The sequence below is a fragment of the Hyperolius riggenbachi genome, chromosome 11 (genome assembly GCF_040937935.1).
Source record: "Hyperolius riggenbachi isolate aHypRig1 chromosome 11, aHypRig1.pri, whole genome shotgun sequence".
Classification (NCBI taxonomy): domain Eukaryota; kingdom Metazoa; phylum Chordata; class Amphibia; order Anura; family Hyperoliidae; genus Hyperolius; species Hyperolius riggenbachi.
Genome location: NC_090656.1, coordinates 128,486,390 through 128,502,832, shown reverse-complemented (window position 1 = coordinate 128,502,832; position 16,443 = coordinate 128,486,390). Strand labels below are relative to the sequence as shown.

Here is a 16,443-nt window from a genome sequence, read left to right as displayed (position 1 = left end):
AATTTTCTTTTTACAGTACAGACATACTAAATCACTTTACATTCTACAAGAATGTTTACAGTTCTGCGATATGTATGCTTATTATTAAATCTCTTATTCAATTTTTAGTCTATCCCAACAAATATTTAATGTTGAAGGTCTGGTGTTTTCAGTCAATGTGATGGCAATCAGGTGTGATCCCTGTTTTATTTAATTAGCAAAGCCTGAACATATACTGTGGGATGCAAAAGTTTGGGCAACCTTGTTAATCTTGTTAATCGTCATGATTTTCCTGTATAAATTGTTGTTTGTTACGATAAAAAATGTCAGTGAAATATATCATATAGGAGACACACAGTGATATTTGAGATGTGAAATGAAGTTTATTTGATTTACAGAAAGTGCGCAATAATTGTTTAAATAAAATTAGGCAGGTGCATAAATTTGTCTTTTTATTGATTCCAAAACCTTAACATGTAATTATTGGAACTCAAATTGGCTTGGTAAGCTCAGTGGCCCCTGACCTACATACACAGGTGAATCCAATTATGAGAAATGGTATTTAAGGGGGTTGATTGTAAGTTTCCCTCCTCTTTTCATTTTGTTTGAAGAGTAGCAACATGGGGGTCTCAAAACAACTCTCAAATGACCTGAAGGCAAAGATTGTTCACTATCATGGTTTAGGGAAAGGATACACAAAGCTGTCTCAGAGATTTCAGCTGTCTGTTTCCACAGTTAGGGACATATTGAGGAAATGGAAGACCACGGGCTCAGTTCAAGTTAAGGTTTGAAGTGGCAGACCAAGAAAGGGACAGAAGAGACAAATGGTGAGAACAGTCAGAGATAACCCACAGACCAGCACCAACGACCTACAACATCATCTTGCTGCAGATGGAGTCGCTGTGCATCGTTTGGCGCACTTTACACAAGGAGATGCTGTATGCAGAGTGATGCAAAGGAAGCCATTTCTCCGCTCACAGCACAAACAGAGCTGCTTGAGGTATGTTATAGCACATTTGAACAAGCCAGCTTCATTTTGGAATAAGATGCTGTGGACTGGTAAAATTAAAATTGAGTTATTTGGGCATAACAAGGGGCATTATGCATGGAGGAAAAAGAACACAGCAGTATCTGCAGATTCTGGAGACCAATGTCCAGAAATCAGTGACAAAGCTGAAGCTGTGTCGGGGCTGGATCTTTCAACAAGACAACAACCCTAAACACTGCTCAAAATCCACTAAGGCATTTATGCAGAGGAACAAGTACAGCGTTCTGGAATGGCCATCTCAGTCCTCAGATCTGAATATAATTTAAAATCTGTGGTGTGAGTTAAAGAGAGCTGTCCATGCTCGGAAGCCATCAAACCTGAATAAACTAGAAATGTTTTGTAAAGAGGAATGGTCCAAAATACCTTCAACCAGAATCCAGACTCTCATTGGAACCTACAGGGAGTGTTTAGAGGCTGTAATTTCTGCAAAAGGAGGATCTACTAAATATTAATTTCATTTGTTTTTCGTGGTGCCCAAATGTATGCACCTGCCTAATTTTGTATATTCTCTACAATAAAACCCCTGTGTCCCTGCGTGTGCTGTCTCTGTGTAGCTGGTCCGTGCTTTTTGCTACTGCGTATGTGCGCAGCACGGACCCAGCCTCACAGAAACAGGAAGACGGGGACGGGGCTAGGGAGCGGGCGGCCGGGTGTGTGGTGGGTGCATGCGCGGTGGGTGGCGAGCGGTGAAAAACACAGACCTAGAGCCCGTTTTTAAACGGGCTTAGGCTTGCTAGTATGATATATTTAACTGAAATTTTTTATTGTAACAACCAACGATTTATACAGGAAAATCACGACGATTAACATGGTTGCCCAAACTTTCGCATCCCACTGTATGCAACACATTTATGGATATGTATCATGCAGAGGCAAACCTCGGATTTTCAAGGGGGGATTCCTAAAGAGTCTCCCTCAGCCACGTACAATACAGTATAATATGGTAGGACATCATGCTGAGTTCACATAATGTAATTTCCTATCCGACTGACAGTATCTGACAAATATTTCCTAAATGTCCGATCTGTTCCCGATCGACAACGGGATAGATTAGGAGAAGTTTGGTTACAGATAATAATGAGGACAGCTGACATTGATAATGATGAGGAAAGTGAAGCATTCACACAGCAGGGCACAGGGCTGTGCTCATACCTGACTCTGTTATGTTCCCCAGAGCTGCTCCATGCTCTGTACACATACTGCTGCTTCATGCTCTGTACACACCTTGCTGCTCCATGCTCTGTATACATGCTGCTGCTCCATGCTCTGTACACACCCTGCTGCTCTATGCTCTGTACACACCCTGCTGCTCTATGCTCTATACACATGCTGCTGCTCCATGCTATGTACACACGCTCCTGCTCCATCCAAAGTCAACTGTAGAAGGGAAATAAAGGGGGCGTTGCTGTGAGGTGCAGGATACCTGCAGATTTTCTGGTGTCTCAACTTGTGCCTGTCCCCAGACACTGCACCGATCCTGGTCTGAGGGGGGATTCTGGGCAGTTGTAATCCCCTCACCCCTGCGTTTGCCTATGTCATGGCGTGAACAAAGGAGGATGTCAGTAAAGAGTTGTTGACCATAAAGTTGGATAAGGTTACAAGACCATTGCTAAAGAGTATGGACTTCACCAACTGGCAGACAGATTGTGCACAAATGGAGCGGATCCAGTTCTACTAGGTATGACCATCGCTAGCAAGGAACCGGGGTAACTTGTAACTGAAGGCATCTCTCTCATTGATGAATGCTGATATTCATGAATCCATCATCAGGAGAACACTGAATAGAAATGGCGTGTATCACAGGGCAGCAAGAAGAAAGCTTTTGCTCTCCGCCAGATATATTGCTGACTGTCTAAAGTTTGCTAAAGATTATGTGCACAAAACAAAAGGGTAGCGGAAGAATGTTTTGTGGACAGGTAAAGCCAGAATATAACTTTTTGGCTTAAATGAGGAGTGTTACATTTGGAGAAAGAAAAACACTATACTCTAGTATAAGAACATTTCCCCTTCTGGGAAACATGGTAGTGGGACTGTTCTGATGTGGGCCTATTTTGCAAAGGTGCTCCTGAATCCAACTAATCGCATCGTTTCTCTTATGGTATTTTGTCACTTGAAGTCTGTCATGAGGTGCATTGCTTTGTTAAAGTTTTTTAGGCTCATTGAATAGCCGAGTCTTCCATATTCATGTATATACAGTAGATGATTTGTGCTTCAAGTTTACCAGCTTGTTTTATCCTACAGAGGTCACAGTGTCCAGCGTTGGAGCACCAGGAGAAAATGTGTTTACCACATCAGTGGCCAGCACAGCATCACTCTCTGATCATGTCTTGGTGAGTGTATTATTTAACAGCTTATTATGATCCTGTCTAGTTTTTATTAATGAGAACCTGTCAGATCAAAATAGTGACCACATATACAGTACCAATGTGCAGGTGACATCCTATGAGTTATAAATAAAAATGGGCTATCACAGCCCCTCATTCTCCTTGCATTCATTTGCCCACTGATCTGAATCCCAACCTGCCCTGGGAGAAGGACAGGTATAGCTTTACTGAGCGGCTGGGGACTCCTGCTGTGAATAGTGGTTCCATCTGTCATATGGACAGAAAGAAATGGGGTGGCTGCTGTTGAAGGAGGGAGAGGTGGAACATAAGGGACCAGTCAAGATGCTTGATTTTTTTACTGGAGGCTTAGTTACATTTTTTCCACCAAATTCTTATTGGTCAACATTAATGCACAAATAGGAAGCCTCAGCTGAAGATTTAGATGAGCCACTGTTGAAGTTTATGATGAGTATAGCTATGGGGGCGTTGTGAGGATGTATGGGTTGCAGCAATCTCCAGAGAGACTAGAAGACAGAAGACTTTATAAAGATTAAAGTGTACCTGAGATGTTACAAACAAAAGGATTATACTTACCTGGCGTTTCCACCAACCCCCTGTAGTCTGTGGGCTTTCGTTTTGCATTCAGTGCTGTCTGTTTTCCCACAGTCAGTTCTGGGAAAGACTTTGACTGAGTCAGTTGGGTACTATTGTGCATACGTGGTCTTGGCCAAACGCCTCTTTGGTCGCACTCCCGTGGCTGGACCACCGGTGTAGATACTGCTCTGTCTGATCCCGCTGGCCATTGGAGATATTTTTCAAATGTGAACTGTGCCTCATAACAGCCTGCATGCCATTTTTGGGGGGATTGCACATTTACACAGCTGTAGTAAATCACCCTTTTCATCTATCTGCCCCTACCTGTGTGCGACAGCACTCTCAGACTATATTAGGTGAATTCTATGCACAAAGGCATGACATTTTTTAGAAATGTATTTTATGTTGTTAAATTAAGACTAGCTAGCAGTCTGCATTAAAATTATTCAAATAGAGTGAGGGGCATTTATACGGTACAGTATAAGGTATACATATTTAATGCCACCGTATGGAGTAACTGCAGAGCAGATCCTTATGCCTGTCAGGTAAGCCTGTAAACCAGCAGCAGTATTAACATAGCTGCTCAGATGTAGCAGAGAAGATGTAAAGATAATCATGTGATCACTTTAATCAATGGATACATTTATTTGTGAAGTTTTGATTTGCTGGTCACGATCATGTGACACTTCTGTTTTCTGTGTAGGCTAAAGCAGGAAGTGGTCACAACAAATCAGAGCCTTACAAACGTGTCACCTGATCAAACAGATTACATGCTTCTCCATGAGTTCTGCTTCACACAGCCTTGTCGTGGACTGTCCTTCGGTTCCTAGTTTCCAAGCATCGCCTTTCTATAGTCTGTGGTAGTTAGGAACTGCATGAACTAGGCAGCAGTGACACAGCACTAGCTGTGGAAGACATGACCACTTGGGACAGTACAGTAGCAGGCAACACACTTCAGAGTACCTTCTTGCTCAGTGAGTAAATCATTCCTCCCATCCCAAGCCCGCACCCTTGCCCAGACTACAGTTAGCAACTGTTTATCTCTGTTATTAACTTTTTTATAAAGACTCTGGTGTGTGTATGTGTGCGTGTGTCGGAGTTAAATAATTTATTACACAGGTAAAAACTATATTGGGACTAATGACTTTCTTTTAAAGTGCAGCTGCAGTGCTGATTACAAAGAGGTTGGCAGGATTAAATGATCTACGCTCACAGGAAAAGGTTTAGCAAGGGTTTATTAGCAAAAATTAGAAACTGCAATTAAGATGTCCTCTCTATTACCCACTGCTTTCTCACACACTCTACACAGAGGCCGCTGCATACAGTAGGATGAAGAAAGATTTAAACTGTAATGTAAAGTAACAGATGAGTGAAGGCCTGCACACATAGGGACAACTGCTGAAACCTATGCACCACATTTTCCACTCAAAATGCAGGTACTTTAGGGCTTCCTTTTTGTAAGGTGACATGGTAATAGAAAATAGGTGTGCTTTACTAAAATATCTTTGAGAGGTGCGCTGAAGAAACAATACCCGCTCTGCGTGGCCTTATTTCGTTTTATTTGTATAATTTCCTGATATTAAAATATTGTTAAAACATACGCATCCACCAAAAACTGTGTGTAGGAGGAGCAAACCAAGAGCGCTTAGCACATCCACACCACCACACAAAACCACACTGTTAGCGTTTCAATACATCCATACTGCCACACTTAGCGTGCTGGTTCCCTGTAGTTAAGGGAGATATACTCCTCTTAAAAAACAAAAATAACAAATAATTACAATTGTAAAAAATGTAAAAAATTATATATATTAAAATATATGTATGTGTGTCGAAAATAACAACCACATAAATATGAGGTAAGGATCCCAAGGATAAAGATTGTAGTGTTGGGAAGTTTTGAATCAATACCCGGGTTTCCGTTCCAAAAGTCTCAGGCCTTATTATAAATATTCAGCTGGATCAAATGTATGCTAGGTCTCTGTTCCAATAGCACTATATCCCTTCAAAATAGAGGTCTTATAGATACTCCACCGATAACTGGGAAAGCTCTTATTAACGTTCCATTACCTCACCTTCTCTGGCGGGTCTTCATTTAATAGTTACAATGTCCCGGTCCCATGTAGGTTGGTAGATGGATCGTCTATTCCAAAAGGTTTATCCGGGTGAACGTCCAAAGGATCAGTAGCGGAGATCCGTCTCTTACCAGTCCTCTCCCACTCCGGTATCAACTTCCGGCTTTCGGCTACTTCGTGATGGCGTCACTTCCTCCAGTGCGTCTCACCACTGCTGCTCAAACCACTTCCCTGCGTTCCACCTTGCCGATATGGGGTTGTTATACTCTCCTCAGGCTGATGTGCAGGTAGAAGTGGGCTGACTAGTAGATAGAATGGGGCGCCCCTTCACCTCTACTGCAGTATATAGCTGATTGACATGTTTCAGCGGTAACGACCGCCTTCATCAGAATCTTCTGAGCCATTGAACCGGTCGTCTTTTTATACCAGCTGACATCTAGACCACAGACCCTCCCCTTCTTTCTCCATTAAAGGGATACTTCTGCCAAGGTTTTTCACATACTCCAGGGTTCAAGGGGCATGTAGCTATATACATATTAAAGTTTATTTGAGTCCATTTTAACACTGTGTGCCCCCGAGACCTGCATACTGTAGGTACACTTGCTGCTGCCATTATTTTATTTTTATTTTTATTTCATTTCTATTGTTATTTATTTGCTCCAAATGTTCCAAATATTTCAAACACTTCAGATATCTAGAAACATCACAGCCTCATGTATCTAATTAATAGTTAATGAGCTGTCTCAGGGAACCAGACTTTTTTCAGGGAACCAGAACGCTTACACATACAACACACTATATCTACTTCATAAATCCAAACAGCTCCATCTCTTCATTCAATCCCCTTGGTGCAAGACTGTCTAGATTAAAAATCCATCTGCTCTCCTGTCTTGACATTTTAGCGATGTAATCCCCACCTCTTAAGTCTCGGTGAACTACCTCTAGTCCAAAGTAAATTACATCCCTTGCACATCGGTTGTGGTGACTTTCAAAGTGTTTGGAAAGTGGGTGTCCCTGCCACCCCTTCCCAATGTTGTTTAAGTGTTCCCCGATCCTACTGGATAGGGATCTCTTAGTACGTCCCACATATATTTTTCCACACGGACAGGTCAAACAATAAATGACACCCCTGGTGTCACATGTAATCAATTCTCTAATCTTATAGGTCTCCTTCCCTCCCCTAATCTCAGTTATTTTATTATACCCTTGTGTTTTCCTGCAACTAACACATCTCCCACATCTTACAAACCCTCCCCCCATCCCCCCCCCCTCCCCTAAATCTAGGGTTATAATCACTAGCTGCCAGGGCCACTCTTAGACCCACATTTTGGGATTTTCTATAAATAATAGCTGGGTTAGTTGGTAGAATTCCATTTAATACTTTATCTTCTCTTAGTGTGGGCCAATGCTTAGCAATAATATTCCGTACCACTCGACTGCGTGGACCATATCTCAGACACATCTTCAAGGAATGATCCTGTGGGTCTCCGGTTCTCCTTTTGCATAATAGATCTTTTCTATCAATTCTCTCAACCTCTCTCTTTGCTTCCTCTATAATTTCATTAGTATATCCCTTCTCCCTAAATCTTTCTGCCAGGGTGTCTACTTCTATTTGATATTGAGTATCCTCTGTGCAATTACGTTTCATACGTACAAACTGGCCTTTTGGAATATTATCTAGCCACATGGGTAAATGGCAGCTAGTGGTTAAAATATAGCTATTAACATCTGTGGGTTTTGTGAACGTGCGTGTTTTCAAACAATCATCTTCTATATAGATATTCAGATCTAAAAAACTAATTTCCTTGTCACTGATCTCAGATGTAAATTTCAGGTTGACCGTATTACAGTTCAACCTTCCCACAAATTCCCTTAAGGACCCCTCGGAGCCCCTCCAGACGAGCAGGACGTCGTCAATGAAACGTTTCCAGAGGACCAGGTCCGCGCCAGGACCCTCGGGCCCATATATATGGGTATGTTCCCAATGGGCCATAAAGAGGTTGGCGTACCCCGGGGCGAACCTGGTCCCCATTGCCGTCCCGCTCGTCTGGAGGAAATATTCATCTCCGTATCTAAACCACCCTCTGCATACCGTCTGCGGACTGATCCTGGAAAATTGTTTGGGAAAGAATTAGAACTTATATTAAAAGATGCCCATCAGGAAGGCATCCTAAATAAAAAAGAATTTGAATTTGTGAGTATATCCCACCCCAGGACAGCAATCTTTTACCATCTTCCCAAGATACATAAGGGCTTGGTTGACCCTCCAGGGAGACCTATTGTCTCAGGGGTGGGATCGATGACATCCAACCTGTCCAGGTATGTGGACACTTTCCTCCAAAAATATGTTAGAACTATCCCCGCCTTCCTAGAAGATACCAGACATGCCTTAAACATCATAGAAGGGATTGGATGGGAGAAAGGGTGGTTGCTTGCCACTTTAGACGTAACCTCCTTATATACTGCAATACAACATGAAGATGGTCTGGTAGCCATTGACTATTATTTGGGGCTGGATCCCATCATGAGAAGTGAACAGAGGAAATTCATTTTACGGTCGATCGAATTTATTCTGAAACATAACTGGCTTAGATACGGAGATGAATATTTCCTCCAGACGAGCGGGACGGCAATGGGGACCAGGTTCGCCCCGGGGTACGCCAACCTCTTTATGGCCCATTGGGAACATACCCATATATATGGGCCCGAGGGTCCTGGCGCGGACCTGATCCTCTGGAAACGTTTCATTGACGACGTCCTGCTCGTCTGGAGGGGCTCCGAGGGGTCCTTAAGGGAATTTGTGGGAAGGTTGAACTGTAATACGGTCAACCTGAAATTTACATCTGAGATCAGTGACAAGGAAATTAGTTTTTTAGATCTGAATATCTATATAGAAGATGATTGTTTGAAAACACGCACGTTCACAAAACCCACAGATGTTAATAGCTATATTTTAACCACTAGCTGCCATTTACCCATGTGGCTAGATAATATTCCAAAAGGCCAGTTTGTACGTATGAAACGTAATTGCACAGAGGATACTCAATATCAAATAGAAGTAGACACCCTGGCAGAAAGATTTAGGGAGAAGGGATATACTAATGAAATTATAGAGGAAGCAAAGAGAGAGGTTGAGAGAATTGATAGAAAAGATCTATTATGCAAAAGGAGAACCGGAGACCCACAGGATCATTCCTTGAAGATGTGTCTGAGATATGGTCCACGCAGTCGAGTGGTACGGAATATTATTGCTAAGCATTGGCCCACACTAAGAGAAGATAAAGTATTAAATGGAATTCTACCAACTAACCCAGCTATTATTTATAGAAAATCCCAAAATGTGGGTCTAAGAGTGGCCCTGGCAGCTAGTGATTATAACCCTAGATTTAGGGGAGGGGGGGGATGGGGGGAGGGTTTGTAAGATGTGGGAGATGTGTTAGTTGCAGGAAAACACAAGGGTATAATAAAATAACTGAGATTAGGGGAGGGAAGGAGACCTATAAGATTAGAGAATTGATTACATGTGACACCAGGGGTGTCATTTATTGTTTGACCTGTCCGTGTGGAAAAATATATGTGGGACGTACTAAGAGATCCCTATCCAGTAGGATCGGGGAACACTTAAACAACATTGGGAAGGGGTGGCAGGGACACCCACTTTCCAAACACTTTGAAAGTCACCACAACCGATGTGCAAGGGATGTAATTTACTTTGGACTAGAGGTAGTTCACCGAGACTTAAGAGGTGGGGATTACATCGCTAAAATGTCAAGACAGGAGAGCAGATGGATTTTTAATCTAGACAGTCTTGCACCAAGGGGATTGAATGAAGAGATGGAGCTGTTTGGATTTATGAAGTAGATATAGTGTGTTGTATGTGTAAGCGTTCTGGTTCCCTGAAAAAAGTCTGGTTCCCTGAGACAGCTCATTAACTATTAATTAGATACATGAGGCTGTGATGTTTCTAGATATCTGAAGTGTTTGAAATATTTGGAACATTTGGAGCAAATAAATAACAATAGAAATGAAATAAAAATAAAAATAAAATAATGGCAGCAGCAAGTGTACCTACAGTATGCAGGTCTCGGGGGCACACAGTGTTAAAATGGACTCAAATAAACTTTAATATGTATATAGCTACATGCCCCTTGAACCCTGGAGTATGTGAAAAACCTTGGCAGAAGTATCCCTTTAATGGAGAAAGAAGGGGAGGGTCTGTGGTCTAGATGTCAGCTGGTATAAAAAGACGACCGGTTCAATGGCTCAGAAGATTCTGATGAAGGCGGTCGTTACCGCTGAAACATGTCAATCAGCTATATACTGCAGTAGAGGTGAAGGGGCGCCCCATTCTATCTACTAGTCAGCCCACTTCTACCTGCACATCAGCCTGAGGAGAGTATAACAACCCCATATCGGCAAGGTGGAACGCAGGGAAGTGGTTTGAGCAGCAGTGGTGAGACGCACTGGAGGAAGTGACGCCATCACGAAGTAGCCGAAAGCCGGAAGTTGATACCGGAGTGGGAGAGGACTGGTAAGAGACGGATCTCCGCTACTGATCCTTTGGACGTTCACCCGGATAAACCTTTTGGAATAGACGATCCATCTACCAACCTACATGGGACCGGGACATTGTAACTATTAAATGAAGACCCGCCAGAGAAGGTGAGGTAATGGAACGTTAATAAGAGCTTTCCCAGTTATCGGTGGAGTATCTATAAGACCTCTATTTTGAAGGGATATAGTGCTATTGGAACAGAGACCTAGCATACATTTGATCCAGCTGAATATTTATAATAAGGCCTGAGACTTTTGGAACGGAAACCCGGGTATTGATTCAAAACTTCCCAACACTACAATCTTTATCCTTGGGATCCTTACCTCATATTTATGTGGTTGTTATTTTCGACACACATACATATATTTTAATATATATAATTTTTTACATTTTTTACAATTGTAATTATTTGTTATTTTTGTTTTTTAAGAGGAGTATATCTCCCTTAACTACAGGGAACCAGCACGCTAAGTGTGGCAGTATGGATGTATTGAAACGCTAACAGTGTGGTTTTGTGTGGTGGTGTGGATGTGCTAAGCGCTCTTGGTTTGCTCCTCCTACACACAGTTTTTGGTGGATGCGTATGTTTTAACAATATTTTAATATCAGGAAATTATACAAATAAAACGAAATAAGGCCACGCAGAGCGGGTATTGTTTCTTCAGCGCACCTCTCAAAGATATTTTAGTATCCATTCCTTGTGCATGGTGGGGAACGGGGGTTAACCCCACCCGAGAAGGTCGCAGCAGGAGATAACATTATACAAATCTGTACAACACAATTATTGTAATTATTCACAATTTAGGCAGCGCCCTCTGATTTTTGTATATTTGAAAGGTGTGCTTTACTTTTTATCCTGGATTTCCTCTTTAAGCATAATTTTGTATGTTTATGTGCATGTTTGTGTGTAATTACAGGCAGAGAGGGCTTCCCTGCAGATTGGAGACAGCCTGAGCACGGAGAAGGCCACACTGATCGTGGTACACACTGATGGGAGCATTATGGACACACAAAACATTAAAGTGCCGACAGCCTCAATGACATCTGGTGAGCTGAATGGTTGTCAGCTGATGAGTCCTGCATTTTTTCACATGGTTCTTGTATATTATTGTCAGGTTTGTTTTACTGGCCACATCCTTATTAGGGGATGTACCATGGCATAGTGGATGCTGAAATCGATTGGGAACTGGCCTGTGGTGTATAGGCAACCAATAGATCTCTCTCTGATCAGACTCAATCAGAGAGAGATCTGTCTCTTGGTCGGTCTGCCCATACATATAGATTTCCCTCTCCAACCATTACCCACATTGTGTACCTGTCAACCTGTCCTCCACGCCGATATATCCCCCTCTCCAGCTATTACCCACAATCTATGCCTGTCAGCCTGCCTTTTGCTCCATAGATTCCCCTATCGAACCATCACCCACAATCTGGGCCTTTCAACCTGCCTTCTGCTCCATAGATTCCCCTCTCCAACCATCACCCACGATCTGTGCCTGTCAGGCTGCCCTTCACCCCAATAGATTCTCCTCAACCATTCTTTACTGCATAGATTCTTCTCCCCAACCATCACCCACACTCTCTGCCTGTCAACCATTCTTTACTTCATAGATTCTCCTCTCCAACCATCACCCACATTCTCTGCCTGTCAACCATTCTTTACTGCATAGATTCTTCTCCCCAACCATCGCCCAAACTCTCTACCTGTCCTTCACTCCATAGATTCCCCTCTTTAACCATCACCCACATTTTTTGCCTGTCAACCATTCTTTACTGCATAGATTATCCTTTTGGAAGTAGGATAGAAAGGTGCTGGCACTGCAGCTAAGGGTGCAGGGAGAGTTGCGGGGGTGCAGACCAGGTATCCAGTGCGATGCAGATAGATCAGCATGCTCAGGCTCAGATAGACATCATATGCAGGCGGAGAAAAAGATGAGAAATGCCAGCACTGCTGTAAACTGCTTGTTTATTCATAACACATGGTGCAACAACGTGGATTCAAATTTCATGCATATTGAGAGCTAACATACCGGTTTGCTGGTGAAGCTGTGCGGTGGGTGCTGGGGGATGAGAGCCTTATGGCCGTTTCGTGCAGATGCGCTTCTACGGAGGCTGCGGAGGTCGGGTGTCTGTCAGCTTAAATCCTAAACAGATCAGTGTGCGGCAAATTGCTGCTAATGGCACCGCCTCCTCTCCGCCAAGGGTGGGCAACAACACTCTGGGTTACAGTTCAATCCAGCATGGGATGCATGGATTTAACTGTAACCCAGCATGTTATTGGCCACCCTTGGTGGAGAGGAGGCGGTGCCATTAGCAGCAATTTGCCGCACACTGATCTGTTTAGGATTTAAACTGACAGACAGCCGACTTCCACAGCCTCCGTAGAAGCGCATCTGCACGAAACGGCCAAAAGGCTCTCATCCCCCAGCACCCACCGCACAGCTTCACCAGCAAACCAGTATGTTAGCTCTCAATATGCATGAAATTTGAATCCACGTTGTTGCACCATGTGTTATGAATAAACAAGCAGTTTACAGCAGTGCTGGCATTTCTCATCTTTTTCTCCGCCTGCATAGATTATCCTCTCCAACCAGGACCCACATCCTCTGCCTGTCAATCGTCCTTCACTCCATAGATTCCCCTCTTCAACCATCACCCACATTCTCTGCCTGTCAAACATTATTTACTGCATAGATTCTTCTCCCCAACCATCGCCCACATTCTCTGCCTGTCAAACATTATTTACTGCATAGATTCTTCTCCCCAACCATCGCCCACATTCTCTGCCTGTCAACCATTATTTACTGCATAGATTCTCTTTTCCAACCATCACTCACATTCTCTGCCTGTCAACCATTCTTTACTGCATGGATTCCTCTCCCCAACCATCACCCACAATCTGTACCTGTCAACCTGGCCTTCAGTCCATAGATTCCCCTCTCCAACCATCACCCACATTCTTTGCCTACCCACCTATCTTCCCATCCCTTTTTTGGCTTCTATACCCAACAGTAACATATTTGCTAGTGATTTACAAATCATGATTGATATTAATAGTGAAAGTGTCTAACCTGTTTCATTCCTCTGCTCATGCTTGTTCGTTATGACTAGGCCAGTCTATATTAGGTGAATTCTATACACATGGGCATGACATTTTTAGAAGTTTATTTTGATTTTTATAAATATATAAACACCAACATATCTTGTAGATTGATCATCTATTATTAAATTATGATGCAAAGCCTGGCTATCAACCTGCAGTTACACACTCACTCACTCACTCACTCACTCACTCACTCACTCACTCACTCACTCACTCACTCCACTGTCTGCTGACTTGATGGGTTAAGCAGTTGACCTATTTTTATTAGATTTGTATAAAAATGCATGTAATCATTGTTTATGTTACTGAATTAAATTCTTGGTGAAATTTGCCTAATTGCTTATTAGTAGGAGGGCTTTTCGGTCTCTTGTATACCACTATACATTCCTAGTGGTTTGGGTCACCCTGAGCTGCTTGGTTACTCTGTTGAATTAAATTCAGCTTTAGGGGCTCGTTTCCACTAGTGCGGTGCGGATTCGCCTGCATTCCACCGCGGACGAAATCGCATGCGGGTGCGATTCCGCATGCGTTTTTGCCGCGATTCCGCATAGGTAAGGCTGTATGCGAATTTAACCATGTCACTGCCTGAGTAAATTAACATTAATACCTATGCGAAATCGCATGCGATTTCGTGGCAAAAACCGCATGGTCACCCCGCATGCGATTTCCCTATTAGTTACATTAGCGGCGATTCGCGCACATTCCTTCTGCACGCGAAATCTGACGGCCCTGCCGTGCAGATTTCTGCCGCACCAAAAAACGCTGCCGCAGCCGCACAAGTGGAAGCAGCCCCATCCACTTACATTGCCTATGCGAATCCGCGTGCAGTGCCCGCATGCGGATTCGCTATAGTGGAAACGAGCCCTCAAATAGATTTGTTTTCTGTAAGTTGTTGCACTTTGCATAGTTCTCTAATACTCATTTAAATAAGCCTGATAGTTTCCACCTGGTCATTTAACGCATTTTTTAATACTGTGTGCAGGATCTGATAGGTCATCAAACGGGCAATCACCTGGCCCAGAGAAGGATGGCACAAAATACAATTGGGACCAGTCTGCTTATGACAGTGAACTCCCTGTGCGGTGCCGTAATATCAGTGGCATCCTGTTCAAGAATCGTTTGGGATCAGGTACAGTACCGCAAAATGGTCTTTTGCAGCTGATCTAATACAATTTGTCTATAACACTTAAAGTGGACCTGAACTCTTGCACAGGGTGCAAGGAAAACACAGAGAAATGCACCCTGTGTGTTTTTAGAGAAAAGAGCCTGTCTAAATCCCCCTCATCTTCAAGTAATCACAAGTGTAATTTGATCTCTTAGCTGTGACGCAGCTAATATGTAAACGCAGAATGTTAACCCTTTGTCTGCTTCCATGAAACCAGGAAGTAGCCACACTGCAGATTTACTGCATGAGTTCTGTAAGCTGTAACAAATAAATGTTTTTATTGAAAGGTTATTATACTATTGCTTAATTTTTAGAGCAGAGAGGAAGTTCTTATTTCAGGTCCACTTTAAAGAGGAGCCATAATGTAATAACATAGGGAAGGATGCAGTTCTGTAGTCCATAGTGACGTGAGCTGATAGCTCTGCCTTCCTTGTTTTTAGGGAGAAGATTTAACTCTTGTTCCCTTTCCTTGTAGTAAGGTAAATAGAGGCTCATGTAGTTAGAACTCGATAAAAATGTCATGTTTTTTCAACCAAGAAAACTTAATTTTTTGACTCATCAGGGTCAATTCATAAAAGGCTGTGCGAAAAAAAAATTCTCTTTGGGGAAAATACAGCTTTCGGTATTTTAGACTTTTGTGTACCAATTCATAAAAATTTTCACGGGTGCGGTAGAAGTCCGATAGATTACGAAGCCCATTGACAAAAATCTCTGCGGTAACAGCAGAGCAGTGTGGAGTGTCTCTGTGTGCTTACAAGCTGTGAGGGCATTGAGAGGCATCCTGACATCCCTTTAGATGTACATGTTTTGTTATACTGTCTCTGCTTGCTTTGAATCTGCTCTGATTCTATCTGTGTATTGTCTTTCTTAAAGCGGACCCAAACCAAACATTTTTTTAATTCAAAATATTTAGTTGCACCACTCTGACACATACAAAGATAAATAAATACTCCTTCAAGCCTATTAGCATTTCAGTGGATGCTTTTCACCCTTCTCTTTGCATAACTAGGGTTATACAGGTGGCAGCCATTAGCAATTCCTCCATTGCCGGACACCACCTACTCCACCAGTTTGCCGGATTCTGTCCCGGCAATATGAAAGGAAGGGAGGGGTTCCTCCAATAAATGTAAAATATTTTATATTTGTCATCATGCAGCTGAAAAAAGGCTGCTATTTATTATTATAATTTAGAAAATAGATTTTATTCCTGAAATCTTGTATTTTTAATTTGGGTCCACTTTAACATTCAATTTAATTGCTACAGCTTAGAAGAACTTCAAGAAACTTTACACATGGCATGCTTAGGTGATTTTCCCGACTAGTTCATACACATCTTCAAACAGGAACCCAAGAGGTTAAACAGCCAAAGGTATTTAGGGGAAGCCTGTTTTGTTCCTATCACTCTGCTGCTGCCTGGGGGGGGGGGGGGGTTATACACTTGTCCTGTCTGAGAAGGCTGCAAGTCCTATCAGAGTTCCTCATTCATACTTGCAGGAGAACAGGGGCTGTTTCTATTGGCTCTATGCTCCTGTCAGTCACAGTTCTCACTGCTTCTGTGTGTGAGTCACAGCTCCCAGCACAGACTCCGCATTCTTTTCAC

At 42.8% G+C, this 16,443-nt stretch overlaps 1 protein-coding gene across 2 annotated transcripts in view; it reads left to right on the top strand.

Annotated features, from left to right (window-relative positions):
• Positions 1-16,443, top strand: part of DEAF1 (DEAF1 transcription factor) — a 72,199-nt gene that overhangs the window by 1,290 nt on the left and 54,466 nt on the right. The window contains exons 2-4 of one of the 2 annotated variants that reach the window (XM_068261307.1): positions 3,269-3,357; positions 11,493-11,622; positions 14,661-14,807. In XM_068261307.1, coding sequence (XP_068117408.1) covers positions 3,269-3,357; positions 11,493-11,622; positions 14,661-14,807 — 366 coding nt within the window. Of the gene's footprint in view, positions 1-3,268; positions 3,358-4,703; positions 4,920-11,492; positions 11,623-14,660; positions 14,808-16,443 lie in introns of those variants that run through there. The other variant, XM_068261308.1, reaches the window with a different exon arrangement.